Below are 23,651 nucleotides of genomic sequence, written 5' to 3'. Positions count from 1 at the left end.
GCCACCCCAGCCCCAACCAATCGTTGAATCCACCTTACCCCAACCAGCCCTGACCGCACCTCGCTCCCACCAACCCCTTACCCCAACCCTGAATCAACATTATCCCCACGCAGCACCGAATCACCTCATGATTTCGGTATGCTCATGAAAATCAAAGGAGAGGGACGTTGGGTCATATTCTCGTGGAGTTGCGAAAGTGATGGGAGAGGGAAGACGTCCACGAAGAGGGTAGTGATGGAAAAGGGATGGTTTAGGGTTTGTGGAGTTAAGAGGGTGAGGGAAGATAGTTACAAAGAGAGCATCGACGGGAGAGGAAAGGGAAGAAGAGGTGGGGGAGACTGCAGCCTGCGGGGATGGGAGGAGGGTGGGCGTTGAGTGGGGTCTGCATACATAGTGGGGGTTGGGTGGTTTGGGTTGTTGGGGGTGGGGGGTGGGGGAAGGGTGTTGAATTGGTGGTTAAGGTTATATTTAAGGTTAGGTTTAGGGTTAGGCCTTAGGGTTAGGGTAGGGGTTAAGGTTAGGGGTTAGGAACAGGGATTAAAACACAAAATTAACCATTGTTAGTTATTAAGGACATTTGAATGTATTACTAAGTAACTGAAGGGTACCCCGTGTATTTTCAAAAGTGCAAGGGTACCTCATGAATAAATCAAAAAACTCGGGGTATTTGGTATAAAAAAACGTTTTTTTTTAATGATTGGGTGGAACTTGAAAAATACTACTCATTCTTATTTTATGCCTTAGAATAATATATATACAGTTCTGCATAACCATGGCTTTTGTTCAGCCACTATAAGGACAATCTACCTTGCCTCATTAGCACATGTTCTATGTGTGAGGTTACCCCCGTGGGGTTTGCACTTTGTCCTTCCAAAAAGTTTCATGAGTGATGATGTTGGATCTTAGTTACAAGCAAACCTACCCAACCATGACATTGTTCTTTTGATCCTGACTTGAGAATTGGAGTGCGTTTTAAAGATGACCACCTGTTCTAGCAAAGGTACGAAGCGTGGGATCAAGATCTTAGTCATGGAACCTTTTAGCCTAAATCTGACCAATAGTTGAATGTAGTACTGGATTTTAGGTTGAGAACTTTTGTATCCATGTTACTTGACATTCCTGTGTGGTTGCAATTATTGCCTGCTAATATTTTATTAACATGTTGACATATGTTTTGCGACTAAATATAATGCAAATTGGATCTGGTGAAAAAATCGTTATTTTAATACGTAAAGATAATATCATTATTTTAATTGCTATTGGGTAAATATTAGTGCATATATTCGAATTATTATCTTAAAATGTTTAATACTATAATAATTAAATAGATTAATGTTCAAATTTATATGTTGACAAGTATATCAAGTTAATATAATGCATTTATTTTAAAAATGCAAGTGTATCATACTTATCAATTTGATTAAATTTAAAGTTGTTCAAAAGAATGGAATGATTATTATTTAGAGTCCCTCAAAAGAATGGAAAATAAAGGAGAGGTGGTGGATTTAGAGAGACAAAGTCTTACCTTAAAATTACTTTGATTCATCTAGATTCTAGAGGTGGCAAAAGAGTGAAGCAAAGTATAGACCATGAGATTTTATGTACTATAGATTCTAGAATCTAGATACACAGTTTCTCATTTATGAGCAAAAATTACATTTAATACTCCAAGATCACAATCTTCAGACTTCCATATAAAAATATCAGAACTGATCATGCAAAAATAAATGCTGAAAAGTATAAAGATGGTAAATATCCCCTCCAAAATTTTGATAGAAATGTCTTGCACATTACTAAATTTCCGCTTGTAAACAAAAAGTTTCTATGCATTAGGTATTTAGGTCTTGTGAAAACAAATATTAAGCCGTATTCAAATTATACTTCGGTTTCTAAAAAGTTTTATATTTTTATTAGCTTTTGGCTCAATTTTTAGAGAAATAAAAAATAGAAAGAAAAAAGTGAATTGATACAAGAAAAATTAATTATAAAGTAAAAAGTCTAAAAGAAAAGAATTGGCAAAAAAAGACATGTATAAGACTATGTTCAGTTCACCTTATTTTTGCTTATTTCAGATCTAATGAGATCGAATCGTATCATATCAAATAAGTTCAGATCAGATCATGTTTATACTTAAAACTCAATATTACTATTAATATTATTATTTACTAGTACATGTGCTCAAAAGGATTATTATTATTGTTGTTGTACTTATTAATTATTAATATTGATAATTGTTATTAATCTTGTTGTTATCATTATAAATGTCATTGTTATCATTATTTTAAGTCATTTTGTTGTTATTAAATAATAGAAAATTAAAAGCCACGTGTTAAGAACATAAGACTGACGCAAAAATAAGATATATATAAAATATGATAGCTCAAATTTATGACAACGAAACTACTAAGTTCAGATTACATTTCAAAATAAGCTAAGGGTCTGTTCTCCCCGGCTTATTTTCAGTTCAATTCAGTTCAGTTCAATTCAATTCAGTTCAGTTCAGTTCAGATCAATTCAGTTCAGCTCTGGACAATACTTTTACTCTCACATATCACTATTCATTTGAGTTAAGTTCAGTTCAATTCAGTTCAGTTCAACTAGCTCAGCTGTTTTATGCCAAAGAGAAACAGGCCCTAAGTGCGAGATACAAATTACTCCCTCTGTCCCAAAAATATAGTTCTATTTCTATTTTGGTTGTCCCAAAATATAGTTCCCATTTACATATTTAGTTCCACATTTTTTCGTATTTTGTCTAGAAAAATCGTGTCTCATCATTTATTTGGTTCTTGAATTTTGTTTTTTCCTTTGTTTATTCAACCACAATGTTACAATTAATGCTTTTTCACCAATTATTCTCCATTCTCTCTCCTAAAATCATCTTTTTCCGTACAATATTTATTTAAACAAACAAAAAATCTTTACTAGCCCTATCAAATTGTACTTGCATAAATTACCGTGAAAAAGGGAAATGAGAACTATTATTTTGGGACGGAGGGAGTATAAATAGATCTGGTATACCTCTTCCTACCGAATTCCAAATCACTCTAGCTATTTGAAGTTGCACGCTATCCATTTCTTTCTTGCGCAAGTCATAATTGTTTGTATATCTTATTTATTTTATATGAAAAAAAAGAGTTGAGTCTGCCGAATTCTCAAGTGTGAAACATTTTTTTAAGGCGAAAGTTTGAAATATTTTATACGGTTTTTTCACCAGGTACCCCTGTACTTTAACAAAATTCATGGGGTACCCCTAACTTTAAACTAATGCACAAGGTACCCTTATTGTTTCAATAAAATGCACCAAATGCCCTTAATGACTAACGGCGTTAAGTTTCCGTTAGTCATTAACCCTAATTAGCCCTCTAACTCTAATTAAGCCTTCTAACCCTAACACCTCCACACCCACCCCCAACCTAAACCCTAACTACCACCCACACACTACATCCCCCTTCTACCTTCCCCAGCCCCTCCCCCCCACTCACCACCACCTGCAACACCCCTCCCTCCTTTACCCACCCTTCGCAGCAGCCACCCTTCCCCCACCCCCCGCATCACCCCTCCCCTCCCACACCCCTACGACAGCCACCCTCCCCCATCCCTCGCAGCCCTATCCCCTCCCCCTTCCCGTCGATTTCCCCCACCCCCGCGAACGCTGTTCTTAATTTCTCTCTCCTTCTTCTTCATTGATTTTCTTGATTTCAAAAACTGATTTCAAAACTGATTTCGAAAATGATTTCAAAAGGTTTTCGCAAATTTTCGCAAAAGGTTTTCGAAAACCATTTTCAAAAACCTTTTCGAAAATGGTTCTTGATTTCGAAAATGTTTTCGAAAACCATTTTCAAAAACCTTTTCGAAAATGGTTCTTGATTTCGAAAATGTTTTCGAAAATGGTTTTCGAAAATGTTTTCGAAATTGATTTTCGAAAATGTTTTCGAAATTGATTTTCGAAAATGATTTCGAAATTGTTTTTTGAAAACAGCATTTGAAATCAAGAATGGTGGTAGTTGCTTCTAGGGGAGGGGGGTACGCTGTCGGGGGTGGGCGCGAGAGGGAGGTGGTTGCCGGCGACGGAGAGGGGTTGCCGGCGAGGGGGAGGGGGTTGGGTGGGGGGCTGTGGTTGTTGGAGGGGTGGTGGGCTAGGGGAGAGGAAGGGAGGTGGTGGTGGTTGGGTGGTGGTTGGGGGTTAAGGTTTCAAGTTATGGAGCTAGGGTTTAGTTAGTTAATTAGGGCTTAATTAGGGCTTAATTAGGGTTTAATTAGGATTAAAGGAGTTAATTAACTCTAATGACTAACGGAAACTTGACACCGTTAGTCATTAAGGGCATTTGGTGCATTTTATTGAAACAATAAGGGTACCTTGTGCATTAGTTTAAAGTTAGGGGTACCCCATGAATTTTGTTAAAGTACAGGGGTACCTGGTGAAAAAACCGTATTTTATAAGTACTCTTATAAATTAATGACTTGGATTATATAATTATTTTTAGTAATTATTATTATTATTAAAATTATTATTGTTGTTATTATAATAATGATAATAATAATTATTATTATTATTAATAATAACTTTGTGTAAAAGTTGTGATAGAAATAAAAATGATGATAATAGTAATACTATAAATAAGATTTTACTCCCTCTGCTTTTATTTATTTGCTACATTTTCCAAAAAGGGTTGCTTTTTTTTATTTGCTACATTTCCTTATTAGGAGACTTGGCCCACCAAAAAGTAATAGTATTATATTTGTTTCTCCTCTTTTTCCAGCAAAAAGTACTACTTTTTTCTCTTTTCTCACCCTATTTAATGCTAAAGGGGTCAAAAAGTACACTAAAAAAGAATGAAAATGACATTTCCTAAATTCTTGTGTAAACCAAAATGTAGCGAATAAAAAAAAGCGGAGGGAGTATAATGTATTGCATAATAATGAATTACAAATTAATAATATAATCGTAATAATATATTTTATAAAAGATAAGATCTTCTGAATCAGAAAAATTAAATTCAGATCAGATCAGAAAAAATAAGTTTAGATCAAATCAGATAAGTTCAGATCAGATCAGATCAGAAAAAATAAGTTTAGATCAGATTAAATAAGTTGATATCAGAAAATTTGAGGTGAATTAAACATAGCATAAAAGACAACTTTTTAGATCCAAAATAGAAATTGGAAAAGAGGTAACCAACATTGTACCTTTGGGGATCGGCTCTCCCCTAAAACCTACTTTCCCCCTCTAACTAGTACAAAGAGACATAGGTTAAGAGTGTTTGAGAGAATTAGTACTCCTATATTGGTAGCATAGCAGGCTAGCAGTCCAATTAACTTCTTTGAATAAGACATGCATAATGGATTCTATCTTTGACGCAACTTTCTTCACCTGCTCCATTTTTTCTTTTTAAACTGCTCTGGTCAAATTATTATGCTAACTGAACCGTCTGAAGGTTCTTTCTTCGATATTATTGATAGTGGTAATCGGAGAAATGGCTAGATATAACTGAGGGTATGTTCTCTCCAGCTTATTTTCAGTTCATTTCAGTTCCAATCAGTTCAGTATAGTTCAGCTTCAATCAGTTCAGTTCAGTTCAGCTCCATTCTTTTATAGCTATTTTGTTAAATATTATTATTATGTTAGTATAATTTATTTTACTAATTAGTCTTATTATTATTATTATTATTATTATTATTATTATTATTATTATTATTATTATTATTATTATTACTTTTATATCATTACTATTAAGTGTTATTATTATTATTATTGTTATTATTATTATTATTGTTGTTGTTGTTGTTGTTTCTATATATTATTTTGTTTATTATAGCTTTACTCATTATTATTACTATCATTAGGAGGAACATGCATAATTTAGGTCAAAGCACAAATAAACCCACGTTTTTAGCCCATAAACCAATCAAATCGCGTCAAGACAGTTTATGATTTAATTTTCGCGGTCCAACCCAATCATTATTTTATTACTAAATATTATTATATTATTAAAATAGTAATATTAATTTACTTCTTAGATATTATTTTTATTATATATCATCATCAAGTATTAATATATTAATATAAATAATATAAAATTATTATTATTAATTATCATTATTATCATTAATTATTATTATTAATAATTTATGATTATTAATATTATTTATTTATAACTATCATTTAAAAATATCCAAAATACTATTATTATTATTCATTATCATTTAAAAATATCCAAAATACTATCATATTATTATTGTTTAAATATTATTTATATATTTATTACATTCAATTTAATTCAATTTAATTCAATTCAATTCAGTTCAGTTCAGTTCAGTTCAGCTTCAATCAGTTCTTTTTTGTTCACTTGTTTTATGCCGAAGAGAATAGGTCCTAAGTGATACTTCGTCCTCTATTAGTTTACCCATATTCCTTTTAAGGGTGTCTCTTATTAGTTTACCCCTTTCTTTTTTTTGCTATTTTTGAAATGGGACCACAAACTTTTCATCACACATATATTCAACTTTAAGTATAAATAATTTTTTCTATCTCTTTGTATGCCCCACAATACTATTCCTTCTAAAACTCTGTGCAAAAGAAAGGGGTAAACTAATAGAGGACGAAAGGAGTAGTTTGTTAACGTTTTCTATTTTTAGAATTCAATTTTTTGAAAATCAAAAACAAAAATATGAAAATAAAAAAGGTAATTTTCAATTTTCTGTCTTTAAGTATTATTAAAAGTTTAATATACCCTTTACAATGATACCGGTATACTTCAAAAAATAAAACAAAAAAGACGAAGGCCACTATTTGGGTTTTTACTGAAACCAAAAAAAAAAAACAATTTTCTTTTTTGAGTTTTATAGATATTAAAATCACGTTAATGATGGACATAATGACGGCAAAGATAGTACTTTAATCTAAAGTGTTATTGATTAATTTTTTTCAACAGCCATCTCCGTTGTCTAGATGCCATATTTCACTTTGGCCTAAACCTCACAAGTCACAATCATCTCTCACCCTCAAACACACCTCCACTGTCTCCACTACCGGCCGTACCATGCTTATTCACCCACTGCCCAGTGCCCACAGCCTCTTTCTTGTGGAGTTGTGGTGGCCTGTGGGGACTGTAGAGCCTGGCCCGCTGGCCCACTTAGACAAAAATAGTTGTAATTTTCATGTTAATCTTTACTAATAAAGTATCAATTAGTTCAGTTGGTCAATCTCTTGAAATATGCCAAAAACAAAGGTGTCTCAGTCAAGCACACCTCTTGAAATAGCTTTCTCGCCCAACAAAATTTGCAATTAGGTAAATCTCTTGATGTAAACCACCAAAATAAGCATTCAAATACATTAAAATTTCTCAAATAAAAAGTACAAATCCAAATAAAGAAAAAAAGTAGAATTGCTTCAATTTTGAAGCTCTACTTTGTAAGTAAGACCATTTCCTAGTTCCTACTTTCTTTGCTCATACATCAAAATTACTCCTCAGTTACGAGCTCCTTTCAGAAATCGATATATAAGACAAACATGCAAAAGGCAAACGACATCGGAGTTTTAAGAAGAGTTTATATCATTGAAAAAAACACATCCAAAACAAAACCACCAGTCTAGCTTATCTCCTTTTTATACATAAGCGAATAGAGAGAAGATTAGACCGAATACACATCTGCTGCTCTGATTTTGCACATTTTGTAGTTTTCAGCAAGCAAGAACTGAACAAAGTTACTTAAAAACACAGAAAAATTAGCTCCCATCATCAATGGGATTAGGCATCTTCACTTGGATGCACTCTCCACCAGTACCTTGCCTTCTTTATTGCCACCGCCTACAACAAAAGGATAATATTTCAACATCCTGAAAACGTAGCATAACATTTATGCCCAAGAGTCCAAGGGTTGTTGGCTACTTTCGATTTAAACAGGAACTGGTTAACATAGTGTCGTGTTCGGCTTATTTTGCACATGTTTTGATTAGCTCAAACAAATTAGTATGTAGATAAATCAAATCATTTGGATTTGAAATAAATTGATTCATGTAGCATTTTGATTAGCTCATCTTGACTAATTGTAGGAATTGAACACCCTTACCCTTTAACATATGATTCAACATAGACGACCCTTAAGCCAATTTTTAAGCGGTTAAGACAGCGGAACTTACGGCTTAGTGTGGGAAGATCAGAACTCTTTAACACTCGTAACCTCTTGACAGTTGAGACAAACATGCTGCAAAAAGACAAAAAATTTCAAATGTCAACAAAAGCCAAAGATGATGAAAAACTTGCAAGCTCTTCAACATTGCTGACAAAGACACACATCAGATGTTGCTTGTTGATCAAAATTATAGGTTTATTCTAGTGGAGTATAAAAATCCATATGCAACAAAGTCCATGCTACAAAGGAAACTAGAATATCATAAACAACACAAAGGGACAAATACCTCCATGCAATTGTCAAATATTTGGATTAAATAATAATGAATTCTCAATCTTACAACAGTGCCAACATAGATTCTTTTACTGATCTATAAAAAACATATATACCATTTACATTGGACTTCAGAAAAAAATGCTTCACTAACCAACAAAACAGTACGATAAATACGCAATTAAGCATATAATTGTCAACCAATTAGGAATCCTAATCCGGTTTTTCATTTAATTAAGCAACATAAAAAGGTACCAAGTTGGAGTTTTCAAAACATCGCGACCAATGAGGACGACGCAACATGGTCTAGAGCCGCATGAATTTAATACAAAAAAAAGACATTAAACAACTACGATCCAGGATTTTAAAGATGCTTACTGCCATGGGACATCACCAACAAGCATCCTGTCTCCTTCATTATCTTCATACACCAAAGTATATTCCCCACTTCCGTCCAACAATCCAGTAATTGGTTTCTGCTCTTCTTGTTTGCTATCTATCGAACCAGCAGAAGAATCTTTTTGAGCTGATCGAACAAACCACAAGACAAACTAAGTGAGCCAATTTTTCATCAATTAGGTGAAATTCACAGTAATAGTAATATTTAAGGAGATAAACCAACAAAGCAATCCCAAATGACCCTCCCCAGTTTCCTAACTCCCCGCACAAGTAACATACTAATTGAGATTATCTACAATAACATGTCAACCTCATGGAAACATGCCTACCTAAACAACTTGACCTTCGTGTGCATTTATCAGTCAACATATGTAAACCGTTTAATATGACATACTGACCAAGAAGTTATTGTATGGGGATATTTTCAAATGCATACAAATTAACACTACATAAACAAGATTTCTACCACCAAAAAATCCCGAGAATCTCCTAATTTACATATGACATATGCAAATGGTGCACATAATCATTGTTATTTTTAGTAATTCATGCGATCATAACTTTCCAAAACAATCAGTTTCTCCTAACAAGCCACTGGTACATACACAATTTGCATATATCGGACATAGATTAGGAGAACCTTTGACATTTTTATCGCAATCGAACTGTGGACGGCTTTACCTGCAAGAAGACCTCTAAAGAGCTGGTCAACAGAATAGGAGAGGCTGTCATAGTTGTTATGTGCACTCAAATCCACTTTCCTTCCAATAGGTACACCATCCATATTAATCTTCACAAACAGACCCTTGTGAGCGTGATCGTTAGCTGGTTTTTCATTCACAGGCTTACTCGGAATCGCACTCTGCGGTTCAGGAACAGCCTTTCCTGAGCTAGTGCTAGCAAGGTTCTTTCTGAACGATCGAATTGGAGGCCAACCCACAACTGGAGTAGGAGCAGCTCTAGAGAATTTCACCAATTCATGAAACAATCAAACCAAAGTAAATAAGTTAACTAATTATACTTTCAATCTTGTAAGCTACTATATGCAACTAGACAAGCAAAAAATAAAAAGAACACATCAAATTACAGAAGCAACCAAAAGCAAATTTTCTATACATAAACAAAATTATGGAATATCAAGAAAATACATAAACATGAGATCATTGATTATGCTCCTTAATCCTTTGTCTTAAATTCATCCAAAATCATTATCAATACAATACTCCATCAATTATAGATGAGATTCATAATAATAATAATAATAAACTTTTATTTGTTTTACACAATAAATAAAGGCTAGCAGACAAGATTGATGATAGCAAACAAATAGCAAAGCACATCAAAGCCTAAAATGCCAACACAAGGTCACAAAATTCCTCATTAAATAAAACAAACCTGGAACAAAAAAAAAGTACTATTCTCAAGATTATTAATATTTATAGTAATACTTTCAGCTACCAAATGAATAAAACATAACTCCAACAGAACTTAAATGATAAAATTCCAAGATTGCAATAAAATAGCACTACTAAAAACAAGACAAGATGTAATAATGCATGGACCACATTTTCACAAACATAGTAGAAATGTGACTTCAACACTCATGAATATCCTCTGTGCATAAACATGGAAATCTTATTTTTTTATTACATTAATTCAAATCATTTAAATTAGCACAAAATTTTAGTAAAAAAACAAAAAAAAAAACAAAAGTGTGAGAGAGTACCTTTTCTGAGAGGTGTTTGGCACAGCTGTATTTATTGCAGAAGAGGGTGAAAATGCCTTCTTTTCTGCAGTCTGCAACTCTACTATTCTAGTGCAACAGGGCTGTGATGACTCTTTTCCCATAACAGGCAAATTTCTGGGTTGTTTAGGGCATGTTTGGTACTGATGATGATGATGATTTTGCAGGAATGGAGAACTAGTAGTAGTTGAAACACCATTGTTGTGGTTTGAAGAAAAATATCCTAGAGAGAGAAGTGATTCCTCTCTCTCTCTAACTGTGTTGCCATTTTTAAGGCTTTGTTTGGCTGACCAGTTTCCATCACCAGGTAAACCAAGCCTAAGTTCAAGCTTGTTTTCATCAGATGAACAACACCCATATCTTCTTTCTTCATTATTCATCATCATCATCCTTTGTTTTTCCTTTGATATTAAGTCCAACAATTTTGGGTTACTTTCACCCATTCTTTTTTTCCACCAAATATTAGAAAACAGATATACCCAGATGCTCTTGTTACTGATTTCTCTCACCAAATCACTAAAATCTGACTAATAATTTATCTGAAAAAATAAAAGTAGTATGAAATTTGATTAGAGAAATGATATATTATAAGATCAAACACTTACCTGAAGAAATATACATAATATAAGGCAAGACTAACAAAATGTGAGTAAAAAAGTGATAGAAAAAACACCATACCAAGAGTGTGTTACCCAGAACTCAAATAGCAGATCAAAACCCACATCCTGAAAACATGAAAAACCCACTTGTTTTCAGCACTAAAAACTGGAAAAACATAAACTCAAAAATTTTATAAATTTTTTTTGGCACAAACTGATTAAATAGCTTTCAATGTTTCAATAGAAACCTCAAAAACTAGCAACAACAACCAACATATAACAGCCTAAATGAAACCCCACAAAAAGGAAGAAACACCATTTTTAAATATACAAAAAAAAAACCTCACCTTTAAAAACTATATAGTAAAAAGAAATAATTATGAGCTTCTTTTGTAGAGCACGCTTAGTGGGTCTCCCTCTTTTGAGCTCTTGGGATTACTAATTAGATTAAGTTGATGAAATAAAATGAAGAAAAGAAAGAGAAGATTTTTTACTCTGTAAATTTAAGCAAAAGCAAGAAGAAAATCAGAGAAAGAAGAAGAAAATGCACGCAACCATGAAAAAAGAAAAACAAGACTCAAAAAAATAGGAGTATGAAGTTTGGTTGAGTAAGCAAAGCGTGCAGTGCTGACCTTCCTTCTTATCAGAATTTAAGCAGCACAACACCCTAAACTGGCAAGAGAAAGTGATGGGGGTAAAAAGGTCACAGAAAAAAGAAAGAAAAAAAAAAGGGTGGGAAGATAAATAAATAAAAAATCAAAATTAATAACACCCACAAAAAAAAAAAAAAAAAAAAGGAAGAGAGGAGATTCTTTCTTACCATATGGAAATTGGAATGGAGTCATTTCAGTAGTTTAGTAGTAGCACTAGGAACTAATAGGAAGCATATGGTATAACTATATAGGGAGTTGATTAAGTTAATGACACTATTAAAACAGAGTTTTAAAGGGGGAGTGTGGCCTGTGGGGCCTACTTAAGTACTTGATTATTGTTAGTGTACAAATTTTTATCCAAAAAGATGAATATGGTTACATTTGGGAAATGTGGGTAGTGGTGTAAGTGTTAACTTGTAGTCTTGCAGTATAATTATTGTTTGCTTTTGGTATAATGTTTTTGATTACTTGCATAGGAAGAAGTTTTCTGTTTTGTGAAATAGTTAGTGGAGGAATTTTTTTACTTTAAGTGACTGAAAGAAGATAATTTAGTGGAGGTAGTGAAAAGTTTTTATTACTTTGTTTTTTAGGGTGTGTTTTGTCTGATTTTAAAATTTAAATTTAAGGTCGATGGATCATGCCTAATCAAATGCAAATATAAGATAAAATTAGAGTTGATAAGATTCGTCATATCTAATGAATTTACTTTTGATAAGTATGGGACTTAGGGTGAGTATGGTTCTAGTATTATTTTGAACTAATTGCAAAGGACATATTACAAAGAGTACTTATATTTGACTCAATTATAATTAACTTTATATTTTTGTCCCATAAGTTTAATGAAGACATAATCCTAACTTTACTTTCTGCAAACGCCATTATCTTTCTTATCTCTTACCGAGCTAACTAAATTTGAGGTAGTATAAGCTATTTGATTTTTAAAAAAGAGGAGGGTCAATAATAAAGAATATTCAGATTTATATTAAAGAGCCTGATGTGCAATATATCGAACATTGGATCTTAAGCTAGGGGGTAACAAAAGATCTAGTCAATATGATCTATTTAGTAATAAATTGAGGAAGTAGAAGTATACCTGACATCTTTATTTGAATCTAAAGACATCATCTCTTAAACAATCACCTGCAAGTAAAACACCCTTTTGAATAATCTCCTTCGCCAAACTTATTATGTGCATATAAATTAGTGAACGCTCATTGATTGTTCAAATGTCCTAAATAGGGGGGGGGGAGATAAACCGTTTCCTAAAATGATTCTGACTTTTGCTAGTTAAACTAGTTATTAGGTCCGGGTTATGCCCCGGGTAAATAAAATTTCTTTTATTAATATAATACTTTATTGTAATAACACTAAATACAACTTAGCCTAGTAGTTAAGACTTTAGTATATGTACTTGAGGTCTCGAGATCAAACCCTATACTATATAATTTCTAAAAAAAATTATTGTACATGGATTACATGAACTAAAGCTCCCAAGGGAGAGCGCCACGTGGAACAGTTTCTTGTTCATGTACGTCTTTTAATATATTTGTATAGATTTCCTTTTTCTAGATTAACATCTCTTACCATTAATAATGAATTTGAATTAAAATCATTGTTAGACTGCCTTTAGGTCATTAAATCATAATCATTTTATGAGGGTGGAAGGAAGGATTAAGGAGACTCGTCTTTTTCAATTATGAAAAATGATGATTTAACTCTACAAGATTAATTGTTTCATAAATCTTTATTATATAAGGAAAGGGGGGTTATGGTATCCTCCTATTAAGTTACTCAAAAGCCCTCATGGTCTTTAATAACTTAAAATATACCTCTTAATATATATTCACAATACAAATCGAGTAACTTAACAAAATTAATTAGAACAATCCTTAAATTCTATTACAAACCAATTTAAAAAGTCGAAATTAATAGCAATTTGCCCACAAATATAGAAGAAATCTGACAAACATAAATTGATTAAAATATTTGATAAACTTGAATTAGCAATAAAAATGAAGAAATAAAAAGTAATCAAATCAACAAAGAAATAAATAAAATAAAATTCAAACTTAGCAAATTAAAATAGTTGATGTTCATATGTCTATTTTTTAAATGATATATTAATTATAACTTATAAGTGCATCCTTTGTTAATCATATTGAAATATATTTGTCGACTTATACTATTATAAAAAGTTTTCAATGCATGTATCGCACGCATATAAAGTTAGTTGCCTAAGAATATGGAAGTCCGACTAGAAAAAAATATTATCGCACGCATTACGTGCATAGAAAGCTAGTAGGAAAGAAACTAGGACCTCTTTCCGAAGAAACCGAAGTTCTTCAATAATAGATACTCCTCCACACAACTCAAATGAAAGTACTTTGAACACAATTAAGTTAGTTGGACTAGTAGTCTAGTACCACGACATTCTCGTCACCAACAATTCAACATCATCAAATTCTCTTCTTTCGGAATCAAACGCTATAATTATGTAAGAAGATGAAAAGGAAGTAGAGGATAATATGAAATGAAGAAATACATCTCAAACATGAAAAATCATGTTGTATAATAACCTTACAAATCTTATAAAATTCGACGAAAAATTCTTACAATTATTAAAAAAAAAGGATATTCATATAAGATCTTATTATATTCATCTTATATGTAGCTTTTACATATTAATTTTTCATGACTTTTATTAATACATTGTTAGAGATGTAGATAATCAAAGCAGTATATTCGTATCATATCATAAAATTTCAAATCTTGAATACCAAGAAAGTACACAAGTAGTGTATTTAACTAGTCAATACTGGCCAAATACAAATAGAGTCTTGCTGTTATTGTCCTACCCTTGAAAGTTTTTAGCGTACATGGCAAATACATCTGATAATATGGTGCGAGTGCAAGATTTGCACGATCCTAACAGAGCAGATATTGGCAGTAAAAAAAGATGTAGATTAATGATGAATGTCTCCAGGAGAGCAGGCAGTTTTCAGTATTCTCATTTGTGGCGTTAAACCGAAGGGTTAATTTAAGAAAATAAATTGTTGGTAAATGTTTTACAACCGTTGGATGAATTGAAAAGAGAAGCATCACAGATTATATAAATTCAGAGAGAAGAAAGAAAAGGTAACACATTAAACAAGGAAAAGCAGGCATCCCAGCAGAGATGGTAGCAGCTTGAAAGGACGCCCGCTTTACATTCTTTGTCTACCAGATTACAGCCTTGTCTGCACTGCAACCCTAAACCCATGCTATTTTAGTTGAAAAATACCAATAACCTAACCATTTCTTATGGAAGAATTAATATTTGGCTAATTTTGGAGTAGTAATTAATTAATTCTTTGTCTTGTAAATCTTTTGATGTCATAATTTGTAATGGTTAGTTATGTTAACTTATTTTTCATATATAAGTTTAAATAAGGACTAATAAGTTATGACACAATCACAAATTAAATTCAAATAAGTCTAATAAGGGTGCGTTTTGTTCAACTTAAAAAATTAAGTTTCAGGTCAAATAAGTTCAGATAAGTTGCAATAAGGTCTAATAAGTGCAATAAGTTCCAATAAGGTCTAATCAGGTGCAATAAGGTCCAATCAGGTGCAATAAGTTCCAATTAGGTCTAATAAGGTCCAATAAGTTCCAATCAGGTCTAATAAGGTCCAATAAGGTCCAAATAGTCAATGTTTAATAAAAATTTGTATTATTGTCCATTATTTTGTTATTCATAATTTCATATCACTATTAGCGGATTATTTTATTATTAGAATTTTAAGTAAAGTACCACAATGATTATATAGTATTATACTTGTATTAGTGTCTATTATTTTATTATTTATTTGTATTAGGTCTATTATTTTATTATTTATTTGTATTATGTCTATTATTTTATTATTCATATTATTATTAGCTGATTATGTTATTATTAGAATATTTTATTAAAGTACCGCAATGTATAGTATTATACTTGTATTTTTGTCTATTATTTGATTATTCATATTGCTATTAAATAATATTATAATCATGGTCAAATAATTAATGTTAACAATAATAATAATTATAATATTTTGCAATTTGTCTTTAAATAACTAGAGATACATGTTTTCTTCTTGTACATTCACATAAATGAAAGGAGAAGAAATGAAGGAAGGAGTTGTTAGCAATAAATGTTAATGCTATCTACTTATCTTCACATTAATGAAAGTGAAGTGAGAATTTTTTATATGTGCCAATTTTAACTTGTTAGCAATAAATATTAAATCAATTTTTGATTTTCTACTAGTGTTTTATAAAATTAAAACAATATTATTAGATATATTAGTGATGAAAGTTATGTATAGGCAAACATATAAATAGTAAATCTTTTTGTTAAATTAATTATCATAAGAGATAATTAATAATCATTATTTTTTAAAGGACAAATTATAATAATTATTACTCCATAAAAAATTTTGAGGGATAGTATTACGTTAATTAGTGGTAATATTTATGTTATTCATGGTCAATGTTTTTGTCTAATAAGGTCAAATAAGTTTCAATCAGGTCCAATAAGGTTTAATACGTTTCAATCAGGTCCAATAAGGTCTAATAAGTTTCAATCAGGGCCAATAAGGTCTAATAAGTTTCAATAAGTTCCAATAAGGTCCAATAAGTTCCAATCAGGTCCAATAAGTTGAATCAGGTCCAATCAGGTTTAATAAGTTCCAATAAGTTCAGTTCAGGTTCAATAAGTTCAGTTCAGATAAGGTCCAATAAATTCAGGACCAATAAATTGAATAGAACGCACCCTAAAAACTCACAAGTTCAGATAAGCAAATATAAGTTGAACAATACCCCCCACATGTTATAGCATATCTTATGTCTAGCTAGGTGAATTTAACAAAACAACGTTCTTCTAATATTATTATATTTATTAGTAATATGTTATTAATACGAAAATAGAGACACAAGGAAAGAAGAGAAGAGAAACAATATAAAATAAGAAAATTTCAGTTTCTTTATTCAACATGAAGTGGTATATATAAGGGTATAACGGATATTCACAATAAAAACATATACTTCCTCCATTTTTTATTAGATGTTACACTTTTCAAATCACAGACTCTTAGGTAATTTTTGGAGAGGAGAGAGATAGAGAGAATGAAAAACAAAAGGGTCCTATGTAAACATGTGATAGGAGAGAGATAGAGAGAAGTTATTACCCAAAATAAAAGTGTAACATCTAATTTAAAACTTCCTAAAATAGAAAGTGTAACATCTAAAAAAACGGAGGAAGTATAACAATTATGTACGCAATTATCATTTATAGGTAGATAATGAGAAGGGCTATATTAAACTGACATCTAATTAAGAGAGCCATCCCCTCTCTCTCTCTCTTCTTTTCTATCTTAAACCCTAGCCTTCTCTATCCCTTCTTCATCAGTTAGGGGCTGTCATAGATGATTTCATCCATGGTATTCTCCTTTTTTCCTTTTATTTTTAGTTTTTAGTTTATTTTCTTGTTTTGTTGAATAATTTAATATCTCTTTATGATATTTCTTCAAACCCTATTATGTGGTCTGTTGTCTCAGTTGTGGAGATCTCCTTCTCCCCTATGGGAGTTGTGAGTATGCCTTTTTTGTGTTTAGGTATGAGAAATTATTCTCATTGGTTGAAGTTCGAGACTCAACGTGAAAGTATTGGAATCTTGGATGTGGTTAACATAACTCGATCAAGAATGTTGTTTCCTAGACTTCCTCGTCAATAGCTGCTTGATTCAGTAAATACAAGGGGACGACGTGGAATTGCTCGATCTGGTTCATTGTAGTTTATTTGAATACGAATTTGATTTGACCTTATTTAATTGCATCTTGTTTTTTTTTAATATCTATTGTAGATGTCGTCTGTCCTTCAATTAATGAAATTTCTCTTTAAAAAAAAAACTGACATCTCTCAGTACAAGTTTACCCGCCAACTTGGCGAGTGCCATTCATTGAAAGTGCAAGGGGATGATAAGGGAAATGATCTCACCCCAAGGCCCAAAGAACCCCTGATGGGGTTTGATCTCATGACTTTGAAATTATGAGACCAAACCTTCATCACTAGGCCAAGTATTACTTGATTAGTTATTTTTTTTTTGATTAAGAAAGATAATTCACTAGAAACATACAAATTTAGCAACTGTTAAAAATTGTTGCTATTTATAAGAAAATTGTTGTCAAGTCGAGTTAGCAACAAATTGGAAACAAAATATAGTTGAAGCTAAAAGGCTTGTCTCCATATGATTTTTACTACAAAATTTAAAATATTGTTGTCATATCGCATCCATTCAAATATTGTTACCATGTTGGTTACTATACTTCGCAAATTTGTTGCTAACTCTAGCAACGAGTTATGAATGATTATTGTTATATATCACAACAAATTATTAATATTTTGTTGCTAAAAATTAGCAACGAATTATTAACATTGGTTGCTAAAAGTAAAAACAAACTATTCATCATTTTTAATTGTTAAAGACTTGTACTCTGACTAATGCACTATTTATATTACATACGTTAATATTATGTTTTTTATTAGTTATTTGATAATCAATACACTTACAAGTTTAAAGGATATTCCACACTAATTGCAATTGATAATAGTATGTGAAACGTAGCTTATAAGGTCATACTTTGACTTATCTTTCTTCTATGTAGGACACGGTTCAAGAAAAAATATGATGTTATTTTAGGAAGAAACGATAAAATATATTATTTCCAATGGCAACGAATTGTTTATCTGTTTTTATAATTGTTTCTAAATGACAATAAATTAATAATATGATGTCATCTATCAACATATAGTAAAATTGATCGTTTCTAATGACAACAAATAAAATATTGGCTATCCAAGTTTGTTGTTGAATGGCAACAAATCAGAAATATGATGTAAATAGCAATAAACAGTAAAATAAATTGTTTCTAACTTCAACAAAATCAAATATTGGTTGTCGTAGTTTGTTATTAAATGACAACAAAGTGGAAATATGATGCCACTTATTAGCAACAAATATAAAACTTGTTTCTCATGTCAACAAATCAAATATTTGTTGTATTAGTTTGTTGTTAAATGGCAACAAATTGAAACTATGATGCCATATAGCAACAAATAGTTAAATAACTGGTTTTCAATAACAACAAATCAAAAATATGTTGCTTTTATTTGTTCGAAAAATTAGAGAGAAAAAAATTTCACTTTATAATAGGCAACGAAAAAATAATCTATGTTGCTATCTATATAATACTATAAAGCAATAAGGATTTGCTTATGTGTCAAGAGCAAATTGAATTGCTGATGTGTCAATTCTTTGTAATATCTTTTACAATTTTTTTGCCACGTGTATTTGTCTCTAAATATTTCTGTTATGCATTACTTTTTGTAGTCATATAATTGGAAAGCTATTTAAGAAAGTTCTCTGTTATGGAATGTAAATCAACTAAATTTTAGGAATCGATTGCTATTAATTAGTAATTACTTATGCATCATAAAACTGCCAAAAAAAAAATATATCTCCTAAAAATCCAATATTTTAGGCACTAATTAAAAAAATCATATCCCCTAAATACGGTTTTTTAGAAACTAATTAAAAATTCATATCCCCTAAATTCGGTATTTGAGTTACTAATCATAAATTTTGGCACTAATTAAGAAATAAATTTACAGCAAGAAGCTGATATTTTAGGTACTACTTAAGGTATTACAACTATTTAAATAAACATGTTGTACTCTCTTCTTAAACCCAAATTAAAACAAAAGTCTTAACAGATTATAATAATATTAAACTTAAAGTTTGCCAAGGGACGTATTAATCATACAATAAGTTGTATTATAGTTTTTTTTTTAAAAAGTTCAAATTATAAGATCATTGACCACATATCCATACCATCAAAATTATAAGTTCATTGCAAACTATAAAATCGTGGACCGTCATATTACAAAGACTACGGTGTATCCCATAAAACGATGATAATTATTAGTGAGTTACAATGTGCTTAGCAATACAAAACACGATCCATGATAAAATTAATAATAATTGATATTAGCACCTCATGTATAACACAAAAAAATAAACATCTTATGTATTAACACTTAACTTGCATAAAAAGAATGAACATCTTATGTACTAACACTTAGCTTGCACAAAAGAATAAACATCTTATGCACTAATACTTGCACAAAAGTCTAAACATCTTATATACTAACACCTAATATTAAACTATCAACTAAAAAACGGATTAGCCAATATATAAATAGATAAGAAAAGATAACAAAGTCTCAACAAAAGTTAACTTTTATTTGGCTCATGAGGTTTGTAAAACTTAAAGTAGGGTAGCCTAATTGTAACAACAAGCATGAGATGTCTTAAAGTTTATTATAATAACAATGGGACCCCTTTCATTGTACAAAATATCACATCGTAGTATTTAAAGTCCGCTAGGATTATGCTATCGTAATTGGTAAATATATGGCATCTCTATGTAAGGTTAAAGATTAAAATTACATATAGAACTTATGTGAAATTTATTGTCCATAATTTTAGTGTAGTTGTACCTTTGTGAAGTTTATAAGTCATATACTTCCTCCGTTTCGAATTACTCGCTACACTTTGAAAATTCCACTATTTATAATGAGGTTTGACCATATATTATTTACTACTAGAATTTTTTGCATGCAATGCGTGCTTGAATTTTTTCGAAACAAAAACTCGATTTTCTTCGACAAGAGTCAAAATTTGAACATTAGACATATGAAGTATAATTGTTTTTAGTTGCAAAATTTGATTGGTTTAATTTCTGTCACTTAAATCTCTCACCATTATCTTTGTCTTTTCTTTTACTTTTCAAAGTTAAATTCTATGAACAAAATACAAATTTTATTGAATTTATTTATGATTTCTAATATTATAATTTTTTAAGTTGATTTTTGAATTAAGTATAGTACTAACTTCTAAATTCTAAACACTATAAAAAAGTAAATAATTTTTTTCCTTGTCTAACTTCTAAATTCTGGTTTCACTATAAATACACCTCTATTTTTATCATGACCACCATTAATTGTGAATGGCTCTTGATAATAGTGATTTAAGTAAATTTTTGTAAATGTTTTTTGTATGTATTGACATTTTAGGTTATTAGTTTTAGTTTGTATGTTAATTTTAAGTTTTAATAAAGTTTTCCGATTATTTGAGTGATTTGCGTGATTTTTATAATGTGATTTTCTCAATTGTATGAGTGATTTGTAAAGTTTCTTCTTTTAATTGATTTGTGAGTAAGTGTTGTAAATTAATTTTCGGTAGTTTTCTTTGAGTACCAATTTTTATTTTGACATTCCTTTTTTAATTTAGAAAGGGAGGGAGGGCAAAATAGGCATTTCAAAAGAGGACACCATTGCTCCCCCCTTCCCTTATATATAGAGATTAGATAAAATCAAATGTTTTGTAATATGTTGTTGGATTTGTCTTAATGTATATTTTCAGAAAATCAAAATTTTATACTTTACTCTAATACATAATAAAGATATTAGTAGTCAAAATAGTACATCGACAAGCGTAAAAGTCAAAGTGTAACGAGTAATTTGAAACGGAGGAAGTATATTTGTTCAGTTTATTCACAACAACCAATCACAACTAAAAAATAATATTACCATACATATGAAATTTGAGAGCTCATAATTTCTATGTGTTCATCTCAAAGAAAAGATAAAATGTCATATAATATATTTCCACATATAAATTGATTTTTATTTCTATATATTACCGCTCATTTGGAACAAGTATTATTGACCTGGGTCAATGAGCTAATCACAAACTCACAATAGAAATGAAAAAAGGATGAATTGTGCATGTAACAAAAAATTGACAATATAATTTATTTTATATTTTACTTTCTGAAATAAATAAAAAAATGGGTAAAATAGTATGAAACTTACAAGCTTTAAATCCCTAAGAGAGGTGCATAGAATCTTACTTCTATCTAGAAACCGAATATAATCTTAACAAAATCTAAGTTTGCTAATAAAGTTTCAAACTCTAACAAACCCTTGCTTAGAACTCTCAGTTTTCATTGCCATAAAAATTATGTCTTTTTCCATCTCAATTTGAACATCTAGAAAGTGAATCATCATCTTCATATAATAAACTTATGTAGATAACATCTGAATCTCACACATCCAACGTTAATGGATAAAAACACAATCAAATTCATTTTTCTCCATTTTCGAAAATATCAAGTGTGTTCGATGAATCTGTGGTCAAACTTTTTGGATAACTTTTTTCGAATAAATCTTGAATTGAACGGGAAATTTTTTCTTTAATAACATAAGATTCAATTGATCGAATGTAGCAATTTTTTGAATAAATCTCCATTTTATTTAAATATGATATTGCCCAAATTCAGGAGAAAGGTTCGATTAAATATAACAATTCTAGCTATGTTTTAAATCTCCATTTTTGGTTTGTAATTTTCACGGGTTCAGTTAGCCATATCAAGAGTTACCAACATTAGGGTTTGAAATTTTATTTGTGATAAAGATCACGGGATCTCAAGACAACAAAAGAGTGGGGGTGAGAGGGACTGTGGAAAGTAGGGACTGTGGAAAGTAGGGACGGCAGGAAGTGGGAAAAGAAGTGGTTGCATGATTGAATCCCAATAATGGAGCGAATGGTTATAAGTCAATTTTAAAATATTCCTCATAAACGATATGATTATAAAAAGTTTAAATCACGATCTAATATTCACCCCATGATTTTGGGAAAAACATCATAAAGTCATAAAATTTATAAATAAAAAAATTTCCGTGCATTTTGCACGGGTCAAAACCTAGTTTATCAACAATTCTATAATTTGTTGCCAAATTTTATTTCTGTAATGCTCTAACTTTTGTTGTGATTGGTTCGAAAAACCAACCCATGCTAGGCTACTAGCCTACAGAGCACACCAACTCAAAGGCTAATTATAAGGTTATACAACCAAGAAGATAACATGTATAAAGGCTCATTGTCACCACAAGTAAATGCCCCAACATAATTTTGGGAAGAGGATTCAAAACCTGGGCAACACCTTGGAATTTGGGGTGGTAATTCGCTAAGCTACCACCATTCCTTCTTGCTAGGTTGTTTAATAAACCTTTTTGTTCTCTACAAAACAATTAGGTATGCATCTACACAATAATTAGATAATCCGATCCACTAGAGATAAACTATTAAAAAAATAATTTTGGTTAACAAGTTGAAACTGATATGTCTTTCTACAGCCTTCATAATACATGCACTATTTTTCTCTTTTGTATGTTCCACAATGCATGCATTTCCTATTATGCATGTTTATGATACGTACATCCCCTCTTTTAAAACATAATCACGTGGATTTTAAATTCAATCACAACCTTCTCTCTCATCACTCTTGGTGCAGTAGCGTACAAGCTAAATTTGCCGGAGAGATTAAAAGTTCATCCGATATTACATCTGAGTTACTTGAAGCCATATTATGAAAATGTGGAAAGTCTGCATCCAACATCAAAGAGGAACCCGACAACAATCTGGAAACAGTTGACTAAGGAATTAAGTGGAAATGATTCTGGATCTTCGGGTGTTGGGACAAAGTAAGAAGAGTCGAGGGATCGAGTACTTGGTCAAATGGAAAGATTGTCCATAATCAGAGGTTTCTTGGGAGAGAGACACCATACTCTGGCAGTTTGGGGACAATTTTGAGGGGTACCTGACGAGGGCGTCAAGCTCTTCAAGTGAGGGTGGTTTGTAGACCTATATGTGCTCGTGGGAAGGCATGCTATGTCCTTGGTTCTGGGAAGATCTAGGTCATCTTGGT

The 23,651-nt window shown here is 31.2% G+C and overlaps 1 protein-coding gene across 2 annotated transcripts; it reads right to left on the bottom strand.

The window, feature by feature from the left end:
• Nucleotides 1-7,304: 7,304 nt before the first annotated feature.
• Nucleotides 7,305-12,056, bottom strand: LOC104883127 (auxin-responsive protein IAA26). Of its 2 annotated transcripts, none has more exons than XM_010667580.3 (7): nucleotides 11,969-12,056; nucleotides 11,228-11,274; nucleotides 10,532-11,088; nucleotides 9,487-9,764; nucleotides 8,785-8,932; nucleotides 8,141-8,205; nucleotides 7,305-7,808 (listed from the first exon to the last, which is right to left on the bottom strand). In XM_010667580.3, the coding sequence occupies exons 3-7, from the start codon at nucleotides 10,990-10,992 to the stop codon at nucleotides 7,759-7,761; spliced, it is 1,002 nt and encodes a 333-aa protein (XP_010665882.2). In that variant the 5' UTR covers nucleotides 10,993-11,088; nucleotides 11,228-11,274; nucleotides 11,969-12,056; the 3' UTR covers nucleotides 7,305-7,758. The 2 variants fall into 2 exon arrangements, with proteins under 2 accessions (XP_010665882.2, XP_048492171.1); XM_048636214.2 differs by lacking the exon at nucleotides 11,969-12,056 and adding an exon at nucleotides 11,496-11,841.
• Between the last annotated feature and the right edge of the window lie 11,595 nt (nucleotides 12,057-23,651).

This window comes from Beta vulgaris, chromosome 9 (genome assembly GCF_026745355.1).
Source record: "Beta vulgaris subsp. vulgaris cultivar EL10 chromosome 9, EL10.2, whole genome shotgun sequence".
NCBI classification, from domain to species: Eukaryota; Viridiplantae; Streptophyta; class Magnoliopsida; order Caryophyllales; family Amaranthaceae; genus Beta; species Beta vulgaris.
This window is presented reverse-complemented; position numbering and strand designations above follow the sequence as displayed.

Excerpts from the sequence above, each read along its gene's own strand:
- LOC104883127 (XM_010667580.3), bottom strand. The coding sequence starts at position 10,992 with ATGGGTGAAAGTAACCCAAAATTGTTGGACTTAATATCAAAGGAAAAA. Across the intron at positions 8,933-9,486 it reads CTTTAGAGGTCTTCTTGCAG|CTCAAAAAGATTCTTCTGCT; the intron begins GTAAAGCCGTCC and ends TTGTTCGATCAG. Across the intron at positions 7,809-8,140 it reads TGATCTTCCCACACTAAGCC|GCGGTGGCAATAAAGAAGGC; the intron begins GTAAGTTCCGCT and ends CTTTTGTTGTAG.